Here is a 26,900-nt window from a genome sequence, read left to right as displayed (position 1 = left end):
CTCTGACTAGCCAGTTCTTTCCTGTTCTCCTGAAGAGCATCCTCAGCCCCGCTGGGAACAGAGCCACACACTCCACCACTGCCTTCCCTTTTCCTATCCTTATAGCATGCCGAGCCAAGAACAGGGTCTGGCACACAGTAGAAATTTGATCAACATTTACAGAGTAGATGAAACTGCCTGCACAGGTCAGTCTTTTGCTCTGCCTAGGACATCCTCATGTGGGTGGCAGACTTTAACTCAACTTTAGAGGAGGCAGGGACACTGCCCAGAGCCCTGCTGGCCAGGCTGTTATCTGAGGAAGGCAGGCAAGAACGCACCAAAAGAGCAAGGAAGGATAACTCGCAGTCAGCAAAAACCCCTGCAGACCCAGTAATTTTATCTGTCAATGAGGCTCTTGCTTCCAGCTCTGGTACCCATCTTCCCAGCTCTGCTGGGCGGGGACAGACCCTCCCCATCTCAAAGATTCTGTACAGAGGTGAAGCGGACACATGGTTAAGAATAGAAGCACAGTGTTGCAAAGACATTTGCAGACGTGTTCTCCATACGTGCTCTTGCTGAGGGGAGTAAAGGGGCTCTAGACACCTCACCTGGCCTCATCTCTACTCACAAACCTGCTGTGTCCCACATACTGCCTCTCCCTACCCCTCATCCTCCTCACAGCTCAGCTCAGGACTGCACCCCTCACCCTCTCAGCAGCCATCCACCTCTGCTAGACAGCAGTTATGAACACAGGACTCCTGCCCGTGACTTTCACACCCCAACAGGCCCAGAGGAGCTCAAGTCCAAACCCCAAGGAATATACAAGGTATCACTCAGCTCTGAGGGAGCAGGCAGGTCATGCTGCACCTGGAAATCTGACTTTGCCCCAGGACCAGGAACCCTTAAGGGGCCAGTCACAGGGCACATGCCCCATGCCGGGCCCTCACCTGTGGGATGTTGACGAGCAGACTGGTGTTGGGGACGTTGGCGACGCGGATGAGGCCCTGCTGGATGATCCTCTGTCCCTGAATTTGCACACTAGGCACGGATGCCCTGGGGGCCAGGAGGAGCGGGGGTGGCCCCGTGCTGGAATGTTGTCTGATGTTGTGGATTTGCTGTCAGGGTAGGGTAGGGTAGGGGACAAGACGATGAGAGGGATGATGGAGAGAGGCACAGGGAAGGGATGGGCCCCACAGACCCCCAACACCAGGGGGTTGGGAGGACCAGGAAGGGTCATTCTTGTGAGGTGATGGCTGCTTGGGGCTGCTGGATGCGCTCCTGTCCCATAAGTGCACACTCTGCTCACCTGGGCCCCCCTGACGAGCGGGGGCATGACAACCTGTGAGCTCGCCTGTGGCCCCAGCTTCGAGGATGCCTGCTGTCCACCACGGACCAGGGGCGGCGGGATGACACTGCCAGGCATTCGAGTCGAAGTGGTCTGTCAACGACACCAACCCCCAGATCTTTCATGGCTTTAACAAATGAGTTCACTATTTTTGTAAAAGCATATACTTGTTTTAAAAACACAGGGATAGAGATAAAAAGGTAAAATGCATATTTATTCTAAACACGAAAGAACAAGGAACATGGACTCTGACAAGAGCCATGCAAACCCGGGCTCACTCAGGACTCAGAGGCCACGACAGCAAGAGTTCCACTAACTAGGACTAGTGCTGCCTGCCTGTTGGTCTGAGCAGGCGGCTCAGGCCTGTTTGAGAGGAGGTGGGCCCTTGTCCAGATCTCAGTCCTGTGTCTAAGAGCAAGAGCTCTGCCAGTCTTACCCCATGGGCAGAGGAGGTTGTGAGTCATGCTGGGACAAGGCCCTTGCAGGCACCACAACTGCCCTGGGGAAAGTCAGGACGAAGAGACCCTAGTCTGCCTAGCATCTTAAGTCCTCTCTCCAGTCTCATTAGGGGCCCTCCCAGCATCAGCATGATTTGTTTATGATGTCAACGGTAGCCTAATTTGGGCCTAGAGGTTCAGAAATGTGAACATGCTTTATTTTGTGAGCTGTGGCCAGAAAGCCTCACTCCAGTCTAGTTAGAAGGAATGAGCAGCCTTTTGCAAGAACTGGATTGGGGCTGCTCAGGACCCTGATGCAGAGGGAACACTGACCTGAAGCGATGGCTTGCCAGAAGGAATGTTCTGGGTGCCCCGAACTAGCGGGGGAGGGGTGGTCACAACACTCCCAGCAGAGCCTGCAGGCTGCAAGAGAGCAGGACACATGGGAGATGAGAGGGCTGCCAGCCCCAGTCCCCCTACACAAAATGCTGATGGTAGAGGATTGGTTTTCCTTCTCTTCCAAAGGCATTAGGCTCTCAAAGATTCTGCTTTCAAGCCTGCTAAGTCCATCTGTGGCAGGAAATGACATATTCGCAATGGGCAGAGAGATTTTCTAGCAGCCCTCACCCTCCGGGGACTATTAGCATCACTCTTGGTTCAGGTGCCGGCTCTGCTCTCCAAGGAACAGGAAGGCTGGCAGCAGTGGCTGAGGCAAAGGACCTCGGGCTGGACAAAATAATCCCAAACTTGGTGAGAAAATGCTGGGTCCAGGCACTTCGTAAAGTCACATATTTCACTAGAGAAGAGACAGTGACAGACCTGGTTCACTTCACCAAGTCTTAAACAGCTAACAAGGAAATGAGTAACAGGCAGGCCCTGTTCATCAGGAAATTAACAGACGTCAGACTGTGTCTACTTGGTGATTAAAAGTGGGAGCTCAAGCAAACCCCCAAGTTGAACCAGTGAGTGTCCTCCTGTCCTGCTTCCTTAAGGTGACACATGTTTCACACACTCTGTCATGGCTCGTACTGCCCGAGATGCACTTACTTTCTGGTTTACTGAGACAGTGGTTAGAGTAAAAGGAAGGGTGGTTCATCACCAACCAGAAACCTTCCCAGAATGGGGCACCAAAAAAGCCCAACAAAAGAAACCTGACCTTGCTTTCCATGGTAAGTTGTGTTTAGAAACAGCACAAGGAGCCTGGGGCACGAGGGGAGATAGCAGGAGCCCCAAGACTGGGCCTCTGGGTCCTAGGCAGCTTTGTGGCACACCCCTGAGGCATTCAGAAATCTGTCCACTAAACCATGGCAGCCCCTGCCGGCCAGCACAGCCATCCACAAGGCAGGAGGCCTTTCTGGAAACAGGCTCAGGACAGAGCTCTTAACCCAGAAAAGTGATTCCAGCAGCTTCAGAGATATCTGCTCTCCATTTCCCTGATGCTTTTAGTCTACAGGGAGTGAGTTTTACATACGTAGATCTGGAACATTCTAGACTCAAATGTATTCTGATATACCCTTACTTTGACATGCTTTCAGATAAATCCAAAATGCAAACTTGAGTCTGAAAATTTCCATTTCAGACGTTGGCTCTCATGCTCTTAAGGAAATCTGTCCCCTCACAACCAGCCTTTCTGGCTCCTGGCGCTGAGGTGGGCCAAGTAATGACTGTGCTTCTGACCCTTGAGGAGGGAGCAGATTCGCACACACCTTCTGGGCCGTGGTTTCCTTTTGTATTTGACTCTGCCGCAACTTTTTCAATAAAACGAGTTTTGCTTCTTCCAGTCTTAACTCTTCTTTCAGTTGCTTAATCATTCTTTCTCGTTCTTCAGGACTGCTTTTCTGCAAGGGCAAGAGAACAAGGATTGAGAGGGATGGATGGCAGCTGGGGAGCACAGGCCCCACTGGCACCAGCTCTATTTGGGGGTGCCACTGGGCAGGTTCTCACCCAGCATGGGGACAAGGCTCACCATGAGGGCCTCGGTGCTGGTCTCCTTCAAGGTCTCCTTCATCAGCCCATTCACTCGTGGACTCGCAGGCTGCTCACTGTCAGACAGCACGATCACATCAGGTGAGGGGGTTCTCCTCTCGGACTTCATGTCACTGTGGAGCAGGGACAGCAGCTTGTTAGCAGGGTGCCCTGACTTTGCCAGACACTCTTCCCCAGGGCCCTGTGCCCACACCCCACGGATGCATGGATTCAGCCACAGACACAGCAAGAATGTGGGAGTACAACTGCCCTGCCAGGCCTCCACAGCCTCTCTTCTTGGGCCTCCCCACAACCCACCCAGGCTGCCTTCTCTCATTGTACTCACCACACAGAAATCAAACCCACCAGTTTATGGGTGGGCCCCACAACAGCCAGGACTGTTCATGTTCCCTACCTTCATGTCCCCAGGGCTGAGGACAACTGTGTGTCTGACACAACCATTTTGGAAAACACCACAGCTTTCTCTACCATGTGGCTGTATGTTGGATAAAAACGCTTGGCCTGGGATCCTGGGGCCAAGGCTAGGTTGGGGCTCCTGCATGCTGGTGTAATAGAATGTGTGTGCCTCACAAACCAGAAGGTGCCACCTGCCCATGCTGAAAGCCACCTAATGGAGAGCCTGGCCCCACACAAATCACCATCTTTGCTCGACCCAAACTGACAGCCCTCACACCTGGTAAGCCCACCTGCCCCCAGAAGACGGAGGGGCTAATCCACATGCTGTCAGCCTCTGTTGGCACCCAGACATGGGGTGTTACCACCTCATGAGGTGGCCAAGACTGCCTGCTGGATAGTCCTTCCTGGGCCACACGTGGCCTCTTTGTCTTGCCAGTGGCAGTGTGGCAGCAGTGGCCACAAGTTTTGAAACTGACTAGAACAAAGAACACATTCTCTCTTGCAAATCTGGGTACTCTCCACCTGCCTGATCTGCTCACAAACTGGTTTCCAGCCACCCCCACCTCCCATGATCTATAGTGGGTGGACTGGTCAGGTGCCAAGGCCACCCCTGCCCGTTACCTTCTCGCCCTCTTACCCCAATCCTGCCCACCCACAAGTCCCCTAGGCTGGAGATGCACATCTAGTGCTGCTGACGTTCTGCTATGGGTGGCACTGACTCCACACACAAGGACCAATGGATCCCAGAGAGGGTGCTTTGACCCTGACCAAGTAGGTCCGTTTGCTAAGGACATAATGTAAACTTTCCCTTAAGATCTGGCCTTAGCACTTGAGTTGAAGGAATCAGATCCTTGTGTCAGCAGGAATTCCAGCTGAGGATTAAACGTATCCGCTAGGTGGCACTGTGACCCAGAGAACAAACTCAACTAAGTTAACTGAGAGTATCAGCTCAAAGTTGTCACACTACTTCCACTAGACCCCAGTCAAGCAGACACAGTTATAAATGGAGAACTGGTGCTTTAATAGCCCACAGAACCGCCTTTTCCACTCTTGGAGTGAGCTGTGTCTTTAAGGAAGGACATTTGCTGACTCCTCTTGGACCCAGGACGCCCCCCTCATTGCTGACACACACCCCTTCCCCGCCTCTCCTAATCCTGTCTCCCAGAGCTGCACGGCAGCTGCACTGCAACACTGCTAGCCCTGACCTGATTTAACCAACACAGCTGCCAGCCGGCTTCTCACAAGAGACCAGGGGAATGGGAAATAAGGTGCCACTTCAAGGTATAATAATCCATTCACTGGGGTATCAGCCTGCATTCTCAGGTCCAGAAACTGGCTGTTTATAAAGTAAAGTAACCTAGGACGTCTCACTTGGCCTCACCAAAGACCAATACAATTCGTAAACTACCACTCTTTCAAGTCTGTGTGTCTCCCTGCTGACTGCCCACTCCACCAAAGATTGACTTTCAAGGTGATCTTGGGACTCCAATTCCAGGTTCTCTGGACTCGCGCACAGACACCAAGCAGACGCAAGGCCCCAGCACGGGAGCTGCAGCCACTGGTCCCAGGCTAGGTGGGCTCCCAGGTGGCTGCACACAGGCAGAGCAGTCACCCAGGCAGAACCGCATCTACAGTTACAGACTGCAGGCGCTTTCTGAGAAAATGTGGCTGAGGGATTTATCACTTTTTATCAGCTCACTGAGGGCATGTACTTCTTCTAAAGGTGAGATGTTTAATAAAACTCAAATTTGCCTGAGGGAAGAGGAGGTTAGGGACCGAGACCATCTGGAGGCTGAAGCTGCCTGAGATGGCCACTCTGACCACAGCACTCCCAGGTCCCATCTTGGCCTGAGACTAATCAATAACTCGTCCAAGAGATGACGTCACCTCCTATCAATGATCACTCAGCATCCCAGCAGCCAGCAGGGAGTGAACTTCCTGTATGCTAATCAGGCCACCAAAAAGTCATGTGACAAAGGCATTTCCCTCCTCGGTCATGTGACCCTTTAACTGTGCCTTCCAACGTGAAAACCATGGCAACAGCCAGTTCTAACCGGTTTGTGACACGCAGCCTTCATTTTGAGAAGTGAGGTAGAGTTCAGGTGCTGTCAGAAAATGGAGGCGCCCAGCTCACCCTGGGGCTGCCGGGCTGCAGGCATTTCCTGTGTGGCGCAGGCCCATAGGGGACTGTTGGCTTGTTACAGGGACCCAGATCACTTCTTCCAAACACAGAGAGGCCACACCAGCCCCTCTACTTTCCAACATGAAAAACTTTCCTAAGCTAAATTTTTAAAGCAAAGGTGCTTCAAGTTGCTCAGTACTTTCCCAGAGAGTTCTTTTAATTCAGCAAAAGGAACACCTCTTTAACACAGGCTCAAAATTATCATGGGCATTCTTTTTTAAAATATTGTTTTAAATTATAAAACCATTTATAGGCCAGGAGAACCAAAGCAAAAGAAATATAGCCCAACGTGCCAGGGGGGCAGTGTTGTGGCCAGATGCACGGCTTCAGCCCACGGCAGCCACCTGGGCACAAAGTTTATTTGGAAGCCACATGATTTCAGGGCAAATCCACTAAGACCATCCTGCCCATCTTAGGAACCTTTATATAAAATACTATGATTAAAAGAGATTTTACATGACCTACGAAAATCCCTGGAAGTAGACCAGGCTGTTAGTGAAAACAGTCCCACCGCCTCCTCCTCCCCATATGCTGGCCCTGGCTAAGCAAACACCCAAGTTCTGTTACCTGCCAGGAACTTCCGTCAAGTTTCCTGGAGGGAAGGCCAGGATTATAAACTTAACTCAAGACAGGACTTCGCGTCCACAGCACCAGGCAACCATCCCAGCTGCTCATCAACCAGTGGTCAGCGCAAGGTTAATATTTAGTGTCCTCCTAGCCTGTGCCAGAGGAAGCAGTCTCATCGACGGAATGCAGCAACTGTGCTCGGGGGCTCTGACCTCTGTTGTTCTCTGCCTGAGGAAGGTAAACTTCATCCACATTCATTCATTCATTCACTCACTCACTCACATTTGCTGAAGACCTACCTAAGAAGCAGGTGCTGTACCAGGCAGTGGGAATAAACCCCTGGATAAAAGGCAGTTCTGACCTTAGCGTCCACCAGAAGGGATAGACCCAAAACCAGGATGGGGAGGGGCAGGTGGGGGTGCGCCCACAGGTAGGGATGGACTACTATGCACCTTGGCCCAGGAGCAGCTTCCCTGGAGCTCAAAGAAAAACAGCATCTTGCGGCCCCAGACCTGCTCACAGTCTGCATTTTAACAAGATCCCTGAGATTCCTACACATACTAAGGAAGTCAGCGATGGTTGTGAACTATGGCCTAATGAGGCCTCGGGACAACAAATTCCTCCTCAGGGCTGGCCCGGGGAGACAGGCAGAGCCAGCCTCAACCATTCCCTCCCTCTGCCCCTCATCTCTTGGGCCTGGCTGGGTGGCAAGAGGCAGGTGGCTGCTAGCCAGGTTTAAAGGTGGGGTGGGGGGCTTCACTAGACCCAGCTCCAGCCTCACCTGCACCTTCTGCAAACACTCACCTTGACCCCACCAGACCCTCCCCCAAGGGTGTTCCTTCAATTCAAGCCCTCACACCTCTGAGGCCTCTCTGGCCCCCAGCGCCCGTACCCCAGGCTCCTGCCCACAGACACATCCTGCCGTGGGCTCCTCCCATCTCCATGTTCCTCCACATCCCCAGGTTCCCCTCGTGAGCCCCAACTCACCCTTCAAACCATCTGTGCCCTCAGAAAGGTCCATGGCTGGCCCAGCGCCTCTATACCCTGGCCCTGAGAGATGGTCAGAGCTCCCTCAGTGTGCTCATAGGGAGCCCCCAACAGTGAATGCCCCACAGCCTACATGCCTGGGAAAGCCTTCTTAGCCCTGTCCCCTGCTGTCCATCCTGGGAATGGGGAGATCAGAGCAGAATTCTGTGGGTTCTACTTACAGGCAGCACAGGCCTGAGCAGATACCCCCTTGCCAGTGACCAGTTCACTATCACTCCAGCAAACTCATGCAATGAAGTGCCTTCACCTTCCTGCACAGCACCAGCATGGTGGCCCTGTGCCATGTCAGCCCACCCTCCAGCAGCCTCCCATCCTCCTGCAGCTGTCATCAGGGGTTCCCGCACCCCAAGCTGGGGCTGGAGGCCATCACAGGCATAGCAGCCAGGGACCTGCCATCCTACTTGGAGCCTGTCTCCACAAAGTCCAGGCATTGTGGCTCCAAGTGAGGGTGAGGATGTTCGCAGGGTGACCCAACAAGAAAAGGACAAGAGAGAGGGCTCCAGCCCTGACTTGACACCACAGCCCCAGAAAAGGGGGTAAGATCTGCACCTCCCCAGAGCCAGAAGTACAGGAATCTCCTCCTAGTGCCATGCTGGCTGAGGTGGGAGAGAAGTCATAAGACCTCCTTCCTCCCAGAGCCTGTGGTTGTGCCTACTAAGTAAGCAACAAGCCTGCAGACTTGGAGTTGTTCCCCCATAAAGCCGCCCAGGTCTCACTTGGATGTGCCTCTTGCAAGAGAAGGAGCCGAGGGCAGGACACTTCCCTCTCTGTGCCTCCTACAACAACATGGACAGAAATCCCTGCCGTGCTGCCCCTTAGCGCTAAGGAGGCTCAGACACTGTAGGAGACCATCAGGGAGGTCCAGGCCCGACATTTCCTGAAACAGTAATGGGCTGCTCGCTGTGAGGCCAGCCTGCACAGAGCAGACAATAGGCCCTGAAGGGTCACATTAGAATATTCACAAACCAACAAGGGCAGGGACTGTGTCTGCACTGTGTCTACATCCCAGCAGCAGGAGCAACACCTGGTATGGTGGGTGCTCAGGCCACACAGTTGGTGTGCGCCCACCACTTGCTCTTCCCCAGCACCTGGTTCCAGGAAGGGATTTGTGAGTTCACAAGGAATCCAGTAATGCCTGAAGACAGACTGATAACCTTGCACACATGGGCATCTCTTTCCACATGTAGAGAGATGCTGGTAAAGCATGTGAAAATTAACTTAAAAGGACTTCCGAATTCTGTGTCATTGTGTGTCTTTGCAAGCAATACGCCCTGGACATCCAACCCCTAACCTATGAGTGCAGGACTTCAGTGGATGTTAAAAAGGAGCCCTAAAATTCATGGGTCGACAAAAACCCTGTACACAGGATCATGGTGCTACACCCTGACAAGCTGTCTGCCCAGCCCTGACAGCCTCGTGGAGGCAGCTCATTCCACCTGACCTGTACCTCCCAGTGCTCACACCCCTGTTCAGCCCTATCCTGAGAACCTAGGCTAGTTTTGTGGCTTACTCTGTGAACTACAACAACGTGGAGAAAGCAACACTGTAACCTTCCACGGCAAGGTCACAGAAGCCTTGCAGCTTCCACCTGGGCCCTCAGAAAGCACACTCTGGGGGTCTAACTGTGCTAAGACCACCCTGGTGTAGGATGTCAAGCTAGCCGCATGGAAAGAGGATCAGAGACAGACAGGGAGATGGGCCCAGTGATCCCACATAAGTGACAAAGCCACCAGGGACATCCAGGCCAGCAGATGCAGGACTGCAAGGATAAGAGAAGCAAGCACCCAGCTGGGACCAGCCAACCAGCAGACCTGACAGACAAGGCTATACCAATCCGTCGTTACTTTAAACCATTAGGCTAATGGGGCCGGCAGCCCAGCTCTGGCCCCAGGGAGATAGCCCATACCACTGTAATCCATATCCTCCCTCAGACTGTCCCCAACAAGGCCACCCACCCTGGACACCACCTGGGACAAAGCAGGGAGAGAGAAGTGGGGAGAGAAAATCTGCCTGAGGCAGATACAGACTTGGGATGAGACTGCCTGGTGTCTGAGTCAAAGCTGGAAAGCAATTCCACATGCCAATGAGCCCCCTTATTCTAGAAATACTTCTAGAAAAGTCCCACAAGAGAGAAAAATAAGACAGTTACCACCAGTTCCTGGGTTAGTCCTACCATCTGGCAACATCTTGCTCACAGGCCTCTGCACGTTAGGCATCTTGACAAACACACGCTTCTTCTTGGGTCTTTCAAAGTCACCTGGGCATGGGGGCTGTTCACTGGGACTTCACAACACCCCACTCTCTTGTCCAAAGGGAAGCCATTCACTCAGAGACACTCGGTGTGATGAGAGAGGGGGCTCTGCTGCACAGAAACACAGGCTGCACCCAAAAGCTCAAGACCTGCCTGCCCTGGGCGGAGGTTGGGTGCTGAGCGGTGGCTGGTTTTCTCCTTAGACCCCACTCCCACCTCCCAGAGCCCACCTGCTTCCCAGCCTGCCCCAGCCCTTCTGCAATTCCCTGGACTCCCTTCTTGGAGTCCCTTACCACTTCTCCTAGCCCTGTAACTTGACACCCTGTTGGCTGGGATAGCAAGAGAAAAGCCCAGAGCCTGCTTTGTGGGGGTCAGGAAGTTAGAACATATTTTGCTTCTTGGCCACAGAGGCCATGGAGGTGAGCAGCTGGGATGGGATTTTTGAAACCCAGCCATCATTCTTTCTGGAGACTTCAGGTCCAACTATCACTCTGAGACTCCACTATGGTGTGCCCTGCTTCAGAAGAAAGGGAGGGAGCATGAGGGGCCAGGCTCGGGCCCTCTGAGCCCATCCCCCTCAGGGCCCCCAGCAGAGGCAGGCAGTCTCAGGGTGCAGGGTCAGAGTGGAGCAGCACTGTGTCGTCAAGCAAGGCTAGGAGGCACCCAGCCTATCCTGCTGGGGCTCCTTCTAGGAACACAGAAGCCCCTGAAAGTCAAATGGCCTGGCCAGGGAGGGCCAGAGGACCTTGCTATGCCTGGAAGCAGTGACAGGGGCCAGTACGAGGGGCATGAAGTCTCCAAGGGCTGTAGAGACAAGCCAAGGATGGGCAGGAGAGAGCACTCCCTCAGGCAGGAGCTGGCAGTGGCCCCATGGAAAGACCCCAGTACCAAAAGGCAACAGGGCAGCCTGCAGGGCAGGTAGCTGCCCAGGGAGGTCACTGCAGCACAACCATGCCAGCAGCTGACATGTCTAGCCAGGACCCAGTAGCACCAGGAACACTAAATCCAACTCAGCAGACTCTGCTCACAAATGTGGAAGGGGCACTTGTCAGAAACGACCAGAATCATACAAGTGAAAGGCTGACCTACGTCAGGTTTAGAAAATCACCCAGGACATTTGCCACCCCCACGCCAACCACCAAGAGACACACTTCCATGTAATCCTCTCAGCTGCTTGATCATCTCTACAGTCCACAGGTACGGAGACAATCTGAAGGTAGTAACTTCCCGAGGTCACACACCCGTGGCCTGCAGATAATCTGGGCCCACACCAGGTCCAGGCTTCTGTGCAGCCTTGGCAAGCCTGCCCAACTCTGGGACACCAAGGGCTGCTGAGTGCAACCTGCAGTGTGCTGGCACTTGGGCCTCCCCTCCTGGTCAGACCAGCTGGGTGCCCATGGCCTGCAGAGGGTTTGATGGCATCTCAGAAAACAAGGCACAGGGTGACAGAGGATGGGTCCTACATGAATGTCAACTCTGACAGCCTCTAACTTGGGTTTTCCAATACCATTTTTGGACTAGGTTAAAGGGGAAAATGTTTTTATTTATACTTGAAGGATCCTGGACAGTCAGCAGCATCCACATGCCAAGTCCCCAGGGTGATAAAGAGATGACAGTGTGAGAACATGGATGTGGTCCTTGGACTTGACTGGAAAACAATTCTCCTACTCATGGACTGCCTCCTGCCCGAGGAAGCTGGGTAGGGTTTTGCTACTTGGGAATTCAGGCTCCCCAAGAGCCCAGGCCCTGGGAGAGTGAAGGAAAAAGAAGTGTGGGACCCTAACTGCTGGCCACAGTACCAACGTGCTAGGCTGACCTTCCTCCAGGGAGGAACACGGCAAGAACCCAGGAACACTCTGTAGCGTGGAGGAACTCCCTAAATCAGATGAACCCAAATACAGCCCCTGGGTTGCAAGCTTCCTCACCAACTCATAGCAAGAGAAAAGTCACTTGTGTGCAGATGAAAACCACACACAAGAAACACTGCTTTCCAGTTTGCAACTACAACTTTGGTGATAAATGGAAAGCCCTTGCTTTGCCTGAAGCTTCCTGCCCCCTTTTAAATATCTCTGTTTCAAACTGCTGGATTCTCCCCGGCCTTCCCCTGGCAAATCCTGAGGTGTCCTCAGGTGTCCCCCTCTACCAGACATGTTCTCCAGCTGCTCTGAGCTCAGCAGCCACAGGACTCTGCCCAGTCAGCTGTGAGGACCAGAAAGGGCTGGGTGCAGTTCTGTGGCTGCAGGGGCCTGGCCCAGTCACCGAGTCTTGGTTTCTTATCTGTAGAATGGAATGCTACTCACCTTGAGGGGACATCACGAAATGCAAAAGACTCTAGTGCACCTAGCCAGTGGCTAACAGCCTCACCTCTCTTCCTCATCCTCACAGAATGTAATGTGCACACTCAGGGCAGCCCCCATTACCCTTTCTGCTCTGAATTGATTCATCTGGCCACCTACTCTTTAATCGGAGGTCCTTGGGAACAAGGGCCCAGGCTGAGGGCTTCTCTTCCTTCCAATGTCTCATCGCAGCAGGCCATTAACCACTGTGCTGCCTGAGAAGTGAGCAGAGTCCTGCTGGGTGTCCTTGCCTCTGCCCACGCTGGACAGCCCGCTCCTGTATGCCTGTGCTTCTCAGTGTTGCACTAGGCTACTCTACAGCAGCAGTTCTCCCAGCATGGCCCTTGGGACCCTTTCCGGAGCTCTGTGAGGTTGGTAAAAACATTGAGACGACATATGCCCTTTTCACCAACTTGGGACAACAGTGCCAAACCGTGCCAGGACTCACGGTGTCATCACGCTGTAGGCAATGCCCTGGATGAAGAAGTACAGCCATTACTGATTTTATTACACCTCAATCCTCGAGTACACATAGCTTTAATATTCTGTGACAAGGTAAAGCACTGCATCCCGAAGCAAGACAGCTGTCTGGAAGAAAAGCGCTTGTGTGAACACTCACAATGCTTGAAGGAAGGACTGAAAGACACACTGCTGTTATTCAGACCTTGGGTGTTTGGCAGACATTTTCCCCAAAATGGTCAAAGCAAAGCCTGTCACTTCAAGGAAAAACAACAGTATTTGTTGCCAACGATAAAGTCCGAGTTTCTGACAAGCAAAATGTAGAATTTTGGAAAACTTGTTTGCACAATGTGAGCCCAAAGCTTCCCAACAGATCAGATACTAATTTTATTTTGCAATATTGAATAACGAAATGTGTCAGTATTTGAAAGATCTTTATAACTCAGTAAATTATCATTTTCTAATGTTCAATGGTATTTCCAACTCAGACATGAGGAAAAGACCATTCAGAAGGAGAAGAGATAAATATCCCAGGTAGAAGAATCCCAAAAAATTTGTGCAGATGCTCTGCCCTTCAGGAGAGCGATCATGACCTCCAACTGCTTAGCTGTGGACTATACATAGTGACTTCCTTCCAAAGGGTACAGCATGGAAGGGAGCACAAGAGTCACATTACAGTGGAGACACCTGACAGATGCCACCTCAGCCAGGTGATCAAGGTCACATCACAGTGATGCTGTGTTGATGGCATGTGCCCTGGACACGGTATGATGAGAGGGGCACTTCACCTCTGTGCTCCTCCTCCCCAAACCCATCCCCCAGTCTAACCATGAGAAAAATACCAGACTGATCCCAACTGGGGGCATCCTACAACATACCCTCCCAGTCCTCCTCAAAACTGTCAAGGTCATCAGAAACAAGAATGTTCAAGAAACTGTCTCAGCTCAGAGGAACCTAAGGAGATGTGATCACTAAATGTCATGTGGGATCCTGGGACACAAAGGGTAAAAAACAGGAAATCTTGGGGCTGGCCCGGTGGCATAGCAGTTAAGTTTGTGTGCTCCACTTTGGCTGCCCAGGATTCACCAGTTCAGATCCCGGGTGCAGACCTACGCACCACTTATCAAGCCATGCTGTGGCAGGCATCCCGCATACAAAGTAGAGGAAGACAGGCACAGATGTCAGCTCAGAGCCAATCGTCCTCAGCAAAAAGAGGATTGGCAGTGGATATTAGCTCAGGGCTAATCTTCCTCAAACAAACAAACAAACAAAAAAAGAGGAAATCTGACTTTGGTTAATAGTGACATATAGGTATTTGGATCACTACTTGTGACAAATGTTCCACAGTAATCTGTTAATGGAGGAGAAGAGGGCAGGGTATGCAGGAACAATCTTTGCAACTTTTCTGTAAATCTAAAATGATCCTAAAATTAAGAGTTGTACTTTTTTTCTTTTTAAATAAAAGATTGTTCTGGGCTGGCCCTGTGGCCTAGCAGTGAAGTTCAGTGTGCTCTGCTTCAGGGGCCCAGGTTTGGTTCCTGGGTGTGGATCTACACCACTCGTCAGTGGCCATGCTATGGTGGCAACCCACATACAAAATAGAGGAAGAATGGCAACAGATGTTAGCTCAGGGAGAATCTTCCTCAGGAAAAAAAAAAAAAAAGATTGTCCTGTTCAAAGTGCAAGAGAGACTAATAGATTTTAATGTAACCAAGTGCAAAAAGTTCACTGAAGAGGTTTCAGAATCCACATGCAACTAACTGTTAGGAAAAGGCCATTTTGTGTTTTGGTATCACGTCAAAGGAAGAAATACAATTACCCAAAAAGACTAACCAAACACTCCTCCATGTTCCAATTGCTTCTCTGTGTGAGGCTGGACTTTGTTCATATGCTTAGACCCTAACAACATATCACAAGAGACTGGATGCAGAAGAGATAGGAGAATCCAACTGTGTACTTATTAAGCCAAGTTTTAAAGAGATTTGCAAAATAGTTATTTTTCATAAAAAATGTTTATGCTACTATGTGATGGGTTTACTATAGTTATCTTTTAATGAATATTTTCAAATTTTCTAACACAGTAAACATCAATAGATAGCTTAACACACAAATCAAATGTTCTTTGGGGCCCAGAGACGGAAAAGGGGTGGCACCAGTGCTTGTGGCAAACAGTTTCCCATCTCCCTCACAGACACCAGCCTGAGCAAAAGCTCCCAACATGGAGTCCTCCTGATATGTCATGGCGCAGTGGCTTTCTCTTCCTGCCAAAGTTGTGTTTTGAAAAGCGAGACACACTAAAAATTTAGTAGGACTCACCCCACAGATACATTGTAATTTTCCTATAAAATCTATTCAATTATAACCCAACAAAATTGGTAACCCTGCTCTTGTGGCCTTTAAAGCAGCAACTATACAGCCCCATCTAGGCAACCTGGACACTTAGCATCTGCGGATGGGGAGCCCAAGCACAGACTTCCCAGTGGCCGACCGGGTGCCCCAGGTCCCCAAGGCCAGGACCCTATACCTCATGCCCCACTCCCCCCAGACCACTGCTCCCTGGCAAAGGCATCACTTCCCTCCTTCTGCATGTCTACCTCCACCCTCAAGTCCAGGTGTCCCCAGGTCCCACTGAAGCCCAGAACACAACTCTCCCCACTCCAGAGGGCACCCCATGGCCCGCTCTTCCCAGCCCAACAACCTGGCCCTGCTCCCACCACAGTCGACCTTCTCAGGCCCTGACTCTGACCAAACCCAATGACTCAAGGAACCTGAACCTCCAAGCACCACAATCTCTGGGCTGTTAGTGCCCTAGAAAGTACTTCCTAAAATGCGCTTTCCCACACTGTCCAGACACTGCAAGTCCTCCTGAAAGAAGGAAACGCTGCGTGCTGAGACTGGTCATTCTACTTAGAGTGTGCTGCCATGTTAAAGCTACTTCTGAAAACTGTCAAGGACTTGCCTTGAGGAGCTCTGCATGTCACCAGCTCTCAGTCCCATTAAGACCCAAAGTTTTTCAACGTGGTTACATCACAACTATTTTTAAGATTTAAGCTCTAAAAATAAGCAGTCTTGGGGCCAGCCTGGGGGTACACTGGTTAAGTTTGCATGCTCCGCTTTGGTGGCCCAGGATTTATGGGTTCAGATCCCAGGCACAGACACACACACCAATCATCAAGCTATGCTGTGGCAGCATCCCACATACAAAATAGAGGAAGACTGGCACAGATGTTAGCTCAGTGACAATCTCCCTCACACACACACAAAAAAGGCAGTCTTCTGGCTTGGGACCCAAGGAAGGGGACATGTAGCAACCTCTGGTATGTCTCCCATCACTCTACCCCTCAGACACTCCTGACTTCTTTTCTCACCCCACCCCCAGGCAGGCCCCTCTATGGCAGTAGCATGGAGGCCACCTTGGCCAAAGGATCTCAGCATCTCCAAAGGCAGTTGTCCCCACCTGGCTGTGTGTCACCCGCCTTCCTCCCACAGGGGTCTGTGGCCATCCACATGCTCTCCTCTTCCTCGTTCTCAGACACTCATGAATCCCAAGGCTCCTTCCCATCAGCACTGTGACAAATCTTACTGGATGGCACCAGGAGTTTCTGAGACTCAAGAATGACCAGCCTCACTTCAGAGGAGACAGTGGGCTCTGAGAGTCGGGTGAACTGTCCCAAGCCACGTGGGGGTGTGAGTGGTATTGGGCTGCTGGACACCCACGCTCTTTTTCCACTACTTGCTTCCCCCCTCAGGCTCACAAATTATAATTCATGTGCTCGTCCTCTTGAGGAAAAAACCTCAGAAATCTCTAGCAATTAGGCCAGCTCTCCTTTTCCTCCAGGGCACCTTCCACTGAGAATATATTCCTCTCCCAGTTTGACTCCTGCATGCCCCATCTAGGGTCACACATACCCTTGGAAGGTCCTCAGTATTCGCCAGTGTTCCCACCTGTTGTACACCCAGGGGCCCCTTCACCCCACTCCTTCACCAGGTGAGGTAGCCATGAAGGACAGGATGGGATCCCTTGGGCCAAGTGCTCCAGCACACTTGCCACCCAGCCCCCTGGGTTGTTTATGGTTCTGGCACAAGTGCTCTCAACACGGTAGAGAAACCTGCCGCAACATAAAAAAGCAATGCATATAAAAGCAGTTTTAACTGGCACAGTGGAGGACTGGTCGGAGATTCTCCCTCATCTATTCCCACAGGCAGAACATTTAAATGACCTGCTACAGTGGCCAGGGTACTGGTTACAGGATGAGGAGCCTGTTAGCACGTGACAGTCAAAGCACTAGCAGGAATATGTGCTGTGAAGAGGTATCAGAAACTGCAGCCACAGAACTATACCAAATAATTTCAAAATATGGAAATGATCTGCTTAATCTGCAAATCTGCCTAATTTACATATGTGTGAAGAGAAGAACTGACTGCTCAAGGATGAGCGCTTACAGGTGCTTACCTTGATGATGGTACACAGTGGCCTTCTGGTTCCTGTTAGGGGCCACCACATGGCGACATCCACAGAAGGCTAGCACTGCCAAGAAACCACCCCCTCCAAGGCCAGAGGAGGGCACCGTGAAGACACAGGGAAGTGGTGAAACTGTGGAGCTCCTTACCTGTCACCAGGCTGGCCCATGCTATGTCCCATGTGAGCTGGGTCACTTTGGGAGTTAGAAACAGGACATCCAGAGTCTGTCACCCTGCCATCCCAAAATAATCTAATGACTTCCAGAAGTATAGGTGAGGCCCTCAAATTTCAGATATTTCAAATCTGGGATTAGATATGGTCCAGAATAAAGGCAAGTGGACAGAAAGACAGAATTGGAATGAGGAGCCCACAGGGAAGAGGCACGGCGAAGAATGAGGAGACGGCGAGAGACCACGGAGGTTTGGAGAGGCAGCAGCAGAAGCAGGGAAGGGAGCATGGTACCAGGGACCAATTTCTGAAGGAACATACCTCTCTGTTACCACGTGCTGAACACTCTAAGAAACGCAAGCAGGCTACAGCTCTCTAGTTGGAGCTGAGGGAGACACTCCCTGAGACTGCCAACTGCCCAGCCTCTCCTGGAAGTTGCCCAGCAGCAGATAGATAATTAGCAAGTGAAAGGCAGCAGCTAGCCCACAACAGGTGCTAGGGAGAGGCTGGGCCTCTGGAGAGCCTCCCACAGAGTGCAGAGCCCCCAACTCAAGGAAGCAATGGAACTGGCTTCTGGATGCAGGACTGCCACAGCTCTCACCCATGACTGTGGGGGAAGGGAAAGGTGTCAATCCCCGCTAGGAAGACTGCAGAAAGAGCCAGGGTAAGGGTAAGGGCCACAACCACACCCACCCAGGCCATGTGATAACCTGAGCCCTTTCCAGGGCCAGCACGCCCACAGCTGTGGCCCATTCGCCTGCCTCAATCAAAGACGCAGATTCCAGCAGACAGCTGGCCGGTGGGCCACGCACAGCTGCGGTAGGGCATGGTCCTGAGAAGAGGGTGGGTGGGGGCTCAGGTCTACACATGGCCAGCCAGAACCCCCACCCACAGGCAGCCAGTGCAGCAAGAATCACTGGCCTCACCCTTCTGTCATGGAACAGAAAAGGGTGACAGTCACACAAGCAGGCCAGGACCTGGACCTAGACTTCTCTGGAGACCCTGTGGCTAAAACTGTGAAGACTGACAACATCATGTGAGGATGAAGCGGCTAGATCCCCACACCTGCGAAAGTAAAATGGCCTAGACATTTTAGAGGAGAAGCCTGGCAGTTTCTTTAAAACAACTCAACACACACCTACCCTGGGACCCCTGCAAGTCAATCCCTACATGTTAATACCTACATATTTAGCAAGAGAAATGAAGACCGATGACGTCCACTCAAAGACTGCTGTAAGAATAATCATGGCAGCCGTGTTCACACCAGCCCCAAACTGGAGACCACCCAGTGTCATGGACAGGTGACTGGATACACAGGAGTCACTTGGCAGAACACTGATACACACAACAAGAATGAATCCCAAAGCCTGCAGAGTAAAGGAAGCCAGACTCCACTGAGCACATATTGCATGATTCCACGTCTGGGAAAGTCTGAGAAGCAGCAAGATTAGTCTAGAGTAGGAGAATATACCCAATCAGGGAGAGCAGGAAATGTATGGAGGGCTCCAGGGAACCTTCTAGGTGATGATAAGGTTCTGCATCCTGATAAGGCTTTGGGGTACACAGGTGGATGCATGTGTGAAAATCGTACCAGGAGAGACTCACACAGCATGCTCCAGCATTACCTCCTTGCAGGGCAGGTTGGCAACCCTGGTGTTTACTTTATCCTTCCTCTCCCAAGAGGCCACTTGTAAAGACTGTCTGCCCAAACAACAAAGACTCTACCTAAGACCTGTGGAGTTGTCTTGGAAAAGTTAGTGATGAACATTTTTTTCCGGCAGGCCCCATTTCTACACACTACAAGGCCGTCCACACAGTCCCGCATTACAGACAACAAGCAGCTGCACTAGCACATTACTTTCAGATTCATTTTCGCTTTGGAAGAGGACTCGGGCATTAATGTACACGTGGGTGATGTGCCACACATGCCACACTCACCACTGTAGGCCACCAGGACCTGTCTTAATTCCAAATGATCGGCCAGTGAGATCCTTAAGAGAGGAAGAGGGGACTGGTTTCTATATGGATGTGTCACCCCCTACTACCCCCTTGATGAATGCCAAAGTCTCAAAAGAAAGACAAGCAGTGATTCTGTCATCAAGGACACCAGCTTCAACACAGGTGCCCTGCTTTGAAGGCCCAATAAACAGACGGCACTTTTAGTGAATTTTACAGTCTGTTAAAGCTCCCAAATGCTTGACCAGGGAGGTGAAAAGCCAGAAAAACTGAAGCCAAGAACGGCTCGAACAGCTCAGATGCTACTGCCAATTCCCAGTAGGCCAAAGGCCCCTCAGTGGAGATAGGAGCCCCTCCTATCCACACCACAGGGCAGGCTCTTGGTCCAAGTGAAGCCCTAACTCACAGCAAATGAGACGTGTGATGCAAAGGGGACAGGGGAGAGAGGAGGGAGACACACAACTGTCTCAAGGCCACACACCCCAACAGAAGTCAGGGACAGGCAGTCACCACGACACTTGCCCCACATTCACCAAGACCCATGTGGAAGGCTGTTAAAAAGCAGAAACGGTCCCCCTAGTCTACCCCTGCCCCACCCATGGAACCCTGGGCACCCTGGCCATATTTCCTCCAGGTAAAATGAGGAAGTAGAGATGGCCTGCTTAGGCACCCAGTGACTTCCACCCCTAGCAAGCCACACCCCTCAAGAGTCTCCCCACGACCCCTGCACATTCTTTCATAATATGGTACCCCAGAAAGTAGCTGAGTGATCAGATCCTATCCAACCATTTCTGCCCCCTGGGACCAGCATGGTGCTTGTCACAGAGCTGGCCTGGTCCTGGTCTGCTGACAATCCAAGGAGAGTTGGTGCCTCAAAAAAAGGCATATACAAACACATTTTCAGTGAAGCAGGGAGGTGGCCGTTCACAGAACCCCCACAGAGGCCCAGAGTGACGAGGCACCCAGTCTTTAACTTTCCAACGCCAGAACCTCTAGAGAAGAGGCTCATGTTTTACTAATTTGAATGCTCCTTCACCCAAGAGGAAAAAATTAAAAAGCAAGTGTCCTCACCTGTGTGTGGCCTAGATTATTTCTGAAGATTAACAATTTGTAACAGAGACTTAGGAATAGATTCTACTTATCACAGCCTCATCCAACAGTCCGGACTTGGGGTGAGAGAAAGTCAGCATGTGCCTACGACCTTTGGGTAGACCTCACAAGACCAAAAGGCTCACAAACTTTCACCTCTGTGGATTTTTGTTTTTCCATGAGCACATTTATGAATGCCAGAATGGAAACCAAACTATTTTAATCTCTCTTTTTTTTTTAACATCCATATTGAGGTATAGTTTACATACCACAAAATTCATCCATTCTTAGAGTACAAGTGAATGATTTTTAGCAAATTTAGAGTTGTGCAACCAACAGCACAATCCAATTTTAGAACACTTCCATCACCCCAAAAAGTTCCTTTGTGCCCATGAGCTGTTAATGACTGCTACCACCCACCACCCCTCCCCCTGCCCCAGACAACCACTGATTTCTCTCTATCCCTAGACTATGTTTGCTTTTTTGGACGCTCCTTGTAAGTGAAATTATACAGTAGTCTCTGGATTGGGTGTCATCTCCTTGGCATGATAAGTCCAAGGTTCATCCATATTGTGGCATGTGTCAATAGTTTGTTCTTTTTATTACTGAATAGTAGTCCACTGTATAGACATAGCATGTCTTGTCTACCTGTGGATAAGTGGATGGTTTCCACTTTTTGGCTATTATGAATCATGCTGGTATGGACACCCATGTACTTGTCTTTATGTGGACATGTTTTCATTTCTCTTGGGTACAATCCTTGGATAGATTGCCGAGTCATATGGTAAGTTCACGTCTAACTTTGTAAGAGATTGTCAACTGTTTATGCCATTTTACATTTTCACCAGCAATGTATGAGGGTTCCAGTTTCTCCAGATCCTTGTCAACACTTATCATTGTCTGTCTTTTTTATTACAGCCATCCTTGAGGCTTGTTTTATGAACTAGCACATGGTCCACCCTAGAGAATGTTCCATGTGCATGTGAGAAGATATATGCTGCAGTCACCAGGCAGAGTGTTGTACAGATGCTCATTGGGTCAACAGTGCTCTTCAAGTCTTCTAGAATCTTGCCAACCTTCTGTTTAGTTGCTCTACCATGTATTGAGATCAGAGTATTAAAATCTCTCACTATAATTGATGAACTGTCTGTTTCTACTATCAGTCCCATTGGTTTATGCCTCAGGTATTTTGGGGTTCTATTAGGTGCATATACATTAACAACTATTATATCTTCCTGATATATCATTATAAAGTGTCCTTCTTTGGCTCTAGTAATATATTTTATCTTAAAGTCTACTTTATGATAGTAATACAGTCATTCTAGCTTTCTTATGGTTACTTATGGTATATCTTTTCCCATCCTTTTACCTAAGGATCAAAGGGGTGTCTTCTTACAGACAACACATAATTAAGGTAGATCTTGCTTTTTTATCTAGTTTGACAATCTCTACATTTTGATTGGGGTGTTCAGACCATTCACATTTAATGCAATTATTGATACAGTAGGATTTACATTTGCTATTTGGGGTTTTTCTGCTATTTGTTTTCTACATGTCTTCCTCCTTTTTTGTTCCTCTGTTACTCACTGACTGCTTTCTTCTGTGTTGAATTTTTTTTTTATTGTACCACTAAATTCTCCTGTTGATCTGTTGATTTTTTTTACTACATTTTAAAGTTATTTTCTTAATAGTTTCCTAGGGATTAAAATAAGCATGTTATTAATGTATCACAATCTACTTCAGATTAATACTAACTTGATCCTGGTAAGATAAAGAAACTTTACTCCAATAAAGCTCCATTTCATTCCTCCTGTTTTGTACTACTATTGTCCCATGTATTATACTTATATATGTTATAAACACAACAGATTGTTGTTTGCCTTTGGTCAATTTCCAGAAAGCAGAAATGGCTGTTTTTGTCAATTCTTTCCAGTGTTATAGTTAATACTTCATACAATGTTATGTCTTTTAAGTCAGAAGAAATGAGAAAAAAAATAGTCTTTTATATTAGCCCACATATTTACCATTTCCAGTGCTCTTTATTTCTTCCTCTGAACCTAAGTTACTAATAAGTTATTTCCTTTCATCCTGAAAGCTGGCAGGTCTGCCAGCAAGAGATTCTCTGAGTCTTTATCTGAAAATGTCTTTTTCATCTTAATTTCTGAAAAAGTTTTGCTAGATATAGAATTCTGGATTGACAGTTTTCTTCTTTGAGTACTCTAAACATCATTCAACTCCCTTTTGATTTCCATTGTCTCAGATGAGAAGTTGGCTATTAATCGTATTAATGGTCCTCTGTATGTGATGAGTTGTTTTTCTCTTGCTACTTTCAAGATTTTCTTTTTCTTTGGCTTGCAACAGTTTGACTATGATGTGTCTAGGTATAGATCTCTTTGTATTTACGCTACTTGAGGTTTGTTGAACTTCTTGGGTGAGCTTCTCCTCAAAAACATTTTGGCCATTTTTTTCTTCAAAACCCTTTTTCTGTCTTGCCCCAAACATGACTGCAACCTTGGGCTAATAGAGCCATTGTCCCTCCCCACTTGCCTATCTCCAAGACTGTCACACAAGGCAACAGGCAGGGCTGCTACCCACCACTTTAAATTGAGTGAGCCCTTCTCACTCCTGTGGAGAAGCTGTTGGTCCTGACAGCTTACATCAGCCAGGCAGCACCTCCCTACCAGCAGAACTGAGGAACCCCAGGCCAAATGCCACAGAATCTCACTGTTCTCACCTGAAGGTCAGCGGCTGCTTAAGCACAAACACTTCTCAGATTGTTATATGCCTCTGGTCAATTTCCAGAGTGCTGTGAAATGGTTGGTTTTTCTGGTCAATTCTACCCTGCTTTATAGTTGTTTTTTGAGGCAAAAGATTTAAGTCTCTCCTCACTCAACCACTGCTGGGAGTTGCCCTCCAGTCTTGCTTTATTTTGAAAATAAAACACAACACACATTGGGAGACTAAGTCAGAAAAACTGCCAAAGAAAAACAAGAAGGAGGACTGTAGAGAAGGAGAGAACCAATCCTATGCTTCATCTGCCTCTGCCTGTTCCAGGTTGCCCCAATGTAGTAAAACAAAGCTATATTTTGGTGATTCCAATTCACCAGCCACTTCCTTAAAGAAAAAGGAAATTCTCTCTCTTAGAAGCCACCAGAAACCCCTCTAATCTTCAACATGCTCAGACTAGGTCATAAGAATAAGAAAGCATGAAAGAAAATGAGGCAGTTTAAAAAAAAACAAAACCCAAATACAAAGTCTAGAACCAGCATACTATACAGCAGTGAAAATGAATTAACTACTGCTAAACACAACAACATAACTAAATCTCACAAACATTATGTTGACTGAAAGCAAGCAAAGGATACAGACTATATAATTCCATTTATTTAAAGCACAACAAATAAGAAAAACTAGTCAATGCTGTTAGAAGTCAAGAAAGTGGCTACCCTTGGAGGTATAACAAGTGGGCACAAGGGGATCTTGGGGGTGCTAGTAATGTTTTTTTTTTTCTTTTCTTTAAAGATTGGCACCTGAGATAACATCTGTTGCCAATCTTCTTTTTTTCTTCTTCTCCTCCTCAAACACCCCCCAACACACACACATAGTTGTATATTCTGGTTGTGCTATGTGGGATGCCGCCTCAGCATGGCCTGACAAGCAGTGCCATGTCCACACCCAGGATATGAACTGGCGAAACCCTGGGCCGCTGAAGTGGAGCATGCGAACCTAATCACCCAGCCACGGGGCCGGCCCCTTGTTTCTTGATTGAGCTAGAAGGATACATCTACTTTGTGAAATGTATCAAGTGGCACACACGTGTACTTTTCATTATATCATTATATATGTTATACCTCAATTAAAAAGGTAAAGAAAAAAATAAAATTCTCTTGGCACAATTTAAAATTGGCAAGTTGGTCTTACAAGACCAGTGAACCTGAAGCCTCTTTGCTGCAGCCAACCTAAACTGTGACTAGAAATATAGCTGTGCCTTTTGATCTGCCCTATGGGGGATTTCACACCAACCTTGGAAACCAATGGAGCAACCACACCAAGCTATAGACAGGTTCCCAAGGGATGTCCCAAGCCAGACGTTCTCAACAAGTCTCCAAAGACTGCCTGTTTCTAACACAGAAACCAGGGCCATTCACTTCAGAACATATTACAGTTTTGGAATGGCTCTGGGCTGGACCTGATCCTATAATTCTGTCAAAACTGACAACTGGACTTCTCCAATGAACTAGACAGAACATTCTACCTAGCTAAGGAGACACTAGCACTACAGGCAACATCTTGTTTTGAGTGAAACTAAAGAATGATGAGCAGATGCACCAATACTTCCTCCCCTGACCCTGGGGCCAATTCTGATCTGTCACCCATGAACCAGCAGGCAGTGATTATTGCCCATTTTACAAATTAAAGAAGCACAGGCTAAAATCATTTGCTCAACATCAGTCAGGGAGTATGATTTGACTCCCACTCTGCCTGCTGGCCTCCAAAGCTGGGTTCTTTCCACACTCTCACACTGCTTCACAAATGCCCTGGGGTGTCTCTAGTCCTATAGAAAGACCTCTGTCCCATGTGCCTGGGTTAATCTCTGTGCCTCGCTGCCTGTGTCCTTTATGAGTCATAAGGATATCATCCCCACTAACTTCAGAAAACAATGTCATATCATCTAAATGACCCTGGGTTGGAAGCCAATGGGCACGTGGGAAAAGCCTGGGACCAAGAAGACTAGAGGCCACAAGCAGCCCCAGGCTTTGGCAATAGAAAGATCTGGGCTTGAGTTCCAGTTCTGAGCTCCTTCAACACTTAACTTCTCCCCTGCAATTCAGCAGCCTGCCCTGAAGGGGAGCATGGTGATTACAGGAGAAAATGTGTACCAGGAGACGGGGAACACAATAGAGACCCAGCAGATTTCTAAAAATATGGATTCCTTTCTGCTTCTTGGCGGCCCGGGGTTCACTGGTTTGGATCCCAGATGTGGACATAGCACCGCTTGGCAAGCCATGCTGTGGTAGGCATCCCATGTATAAAGTAGAGGAAGATGGGCATGGATGTTAGCTCAGGGCCAGTCTTCCTCAGCAAAAAGAGGAGGATTGGCAGCAGTTAGCTCAGGGCTAATCTTCCTCAGAAAAAAAAAAACAAAACTAAAAAACCATGGATTCCTCCTTTTCCTCACCCATCTGGACATCACTTGAGATATTGCTGAGGACCAGTCAGAGGGAGGGAAAGGAGACCTGGACTTACAATTTTTTTCTGGAACTTGAATCCTCTGGTTTTAGAACAGGGATTGCAGCAAGTAGAGCCAGACAGAAAAGACCTTTCCGGGTAGCAGAAACACAAAGCACATTCCCCCAGACTAGGATGTTTCCCCAGTAGGATGCAGTTGGATTTTCCCGTTTATCTCGAGAAGGTTAAGAATTTTTAAAGCTGAGAAATGCTAGGGCAGATAAGCTTTGAAGTCCTTACAATGCTAGCAGTTTGGGCTCCATAATCAATTTAACACAAAGACTGCAGGTTGGGGCAGGTCAACACTCAGTGAGAATGTGAGAAGCCCCCAGCTTCCTCAGCTCTGCACCTACCGCCCTCCAACCCCACCCCTGTACAAAGATGTAGAAGGGATCTGCAGGAGAGACAGTGAGGGAGACGAGGGGTAGACCACAGAGAGGTTGTGGGGCTGGCCAGGAGCCACGGCCACACCCACATGCCCATGGTGGGACATCTGGCCCATGGAACATCTGGGTGTGAATATTCTGGAGAAGAGCTCTCACTAGAGCTCTGAGAAGAGGGATGACCACAGGAGCAGAAGCTAGGCCTGAATTTCTCTTTACAGGGAGAAAAGGTTTCTATTCTTTTTTATTTTTTTATTTTGAGTTCATAATAGTTTACATCAATGTGAGGTTTCAGTTGTACATTATTTCTTGACTGTCACCACATAAGTGCTCCCCTTCACCCGCTGCGCCCACCCTGCAACCCCCTTCCCCTGGTAACCACTGAATTGTGGGAGAAAAGGTTTCTGAGTGAAGAAATGGTGTAGTACAGAGTTTTATTTTTTTTCAAGCTTTTTCCTTAAGAACCTCACAAAAACAGAAGATCAGAAAAGTTACTCTTAAAGTAAGTACCAACTAAGGAGAAACCAACAGAGCACATCATGGAAGACCCAAACAGAGTGGCCCCTTCCTCTGCAATGTGCCACCTATGAGGAGTACCCTGGACTGGGCTCCTGACTCTGCCCCTAGC

The 26,900-nt window shown here is 49.3% G+C and overlaps 1 protein-coding gene across 9 annotated transcripts in view; it reads right to left on the bottom strand.

Moving 5' to 3' along the window:
* The window catches only part of GATAD2A (GATA zinc finger domain containing 2A), a 97,604-nt gene that overhangs the window by 8,768 nt on the left and 61,936 nt on the right, over positions 1–26,900 (bottom strand). For all 9 annotated transcript variants that reach the window (XM_014832226.3, XM_014832227.3, XM_014832223.3 and 6 more), the window contains 5 exons: positions 3,728–3,860; positions 3,468–3,599; positions 2,095–2,184; positions 1,286–1,417; positions 927–1,094 (listed from right to left, as the gene is read on the bottom strand). In XM_014832226.3, coding sequence (XP_014687712.1) covers positions 927–1,094; positions 1,286–1,417; positions 2,095–2,184; positions 3,468–3,599; positions 3,728–3,860 — 655 coding nt within the window. The remainder of the gene's footprint in view (positions 1–926; positions 1,095–1,285; positions 1,418–2,094; positions 2,185–3,467; positions 3,600–3,727; positions 3,861–26,900) is intronic.

This window comes from Equus asinus, chromosome 10, assembly GCF_041296235.1.
Source record: "Equus asinus isolate D_3611 breed Donkey chromosome 10, EquAss-T2T_v2, whole genome shotgun sequence".
Lineage (NCBI taxonomy): Eukaryota > Metazoa > Chordata > Mammalia > Perissodactyla > Equidae > Equus > Equus asinus.
This window is presented reverse-complemented; position numbering and strand designations above follow the sequence as displayed.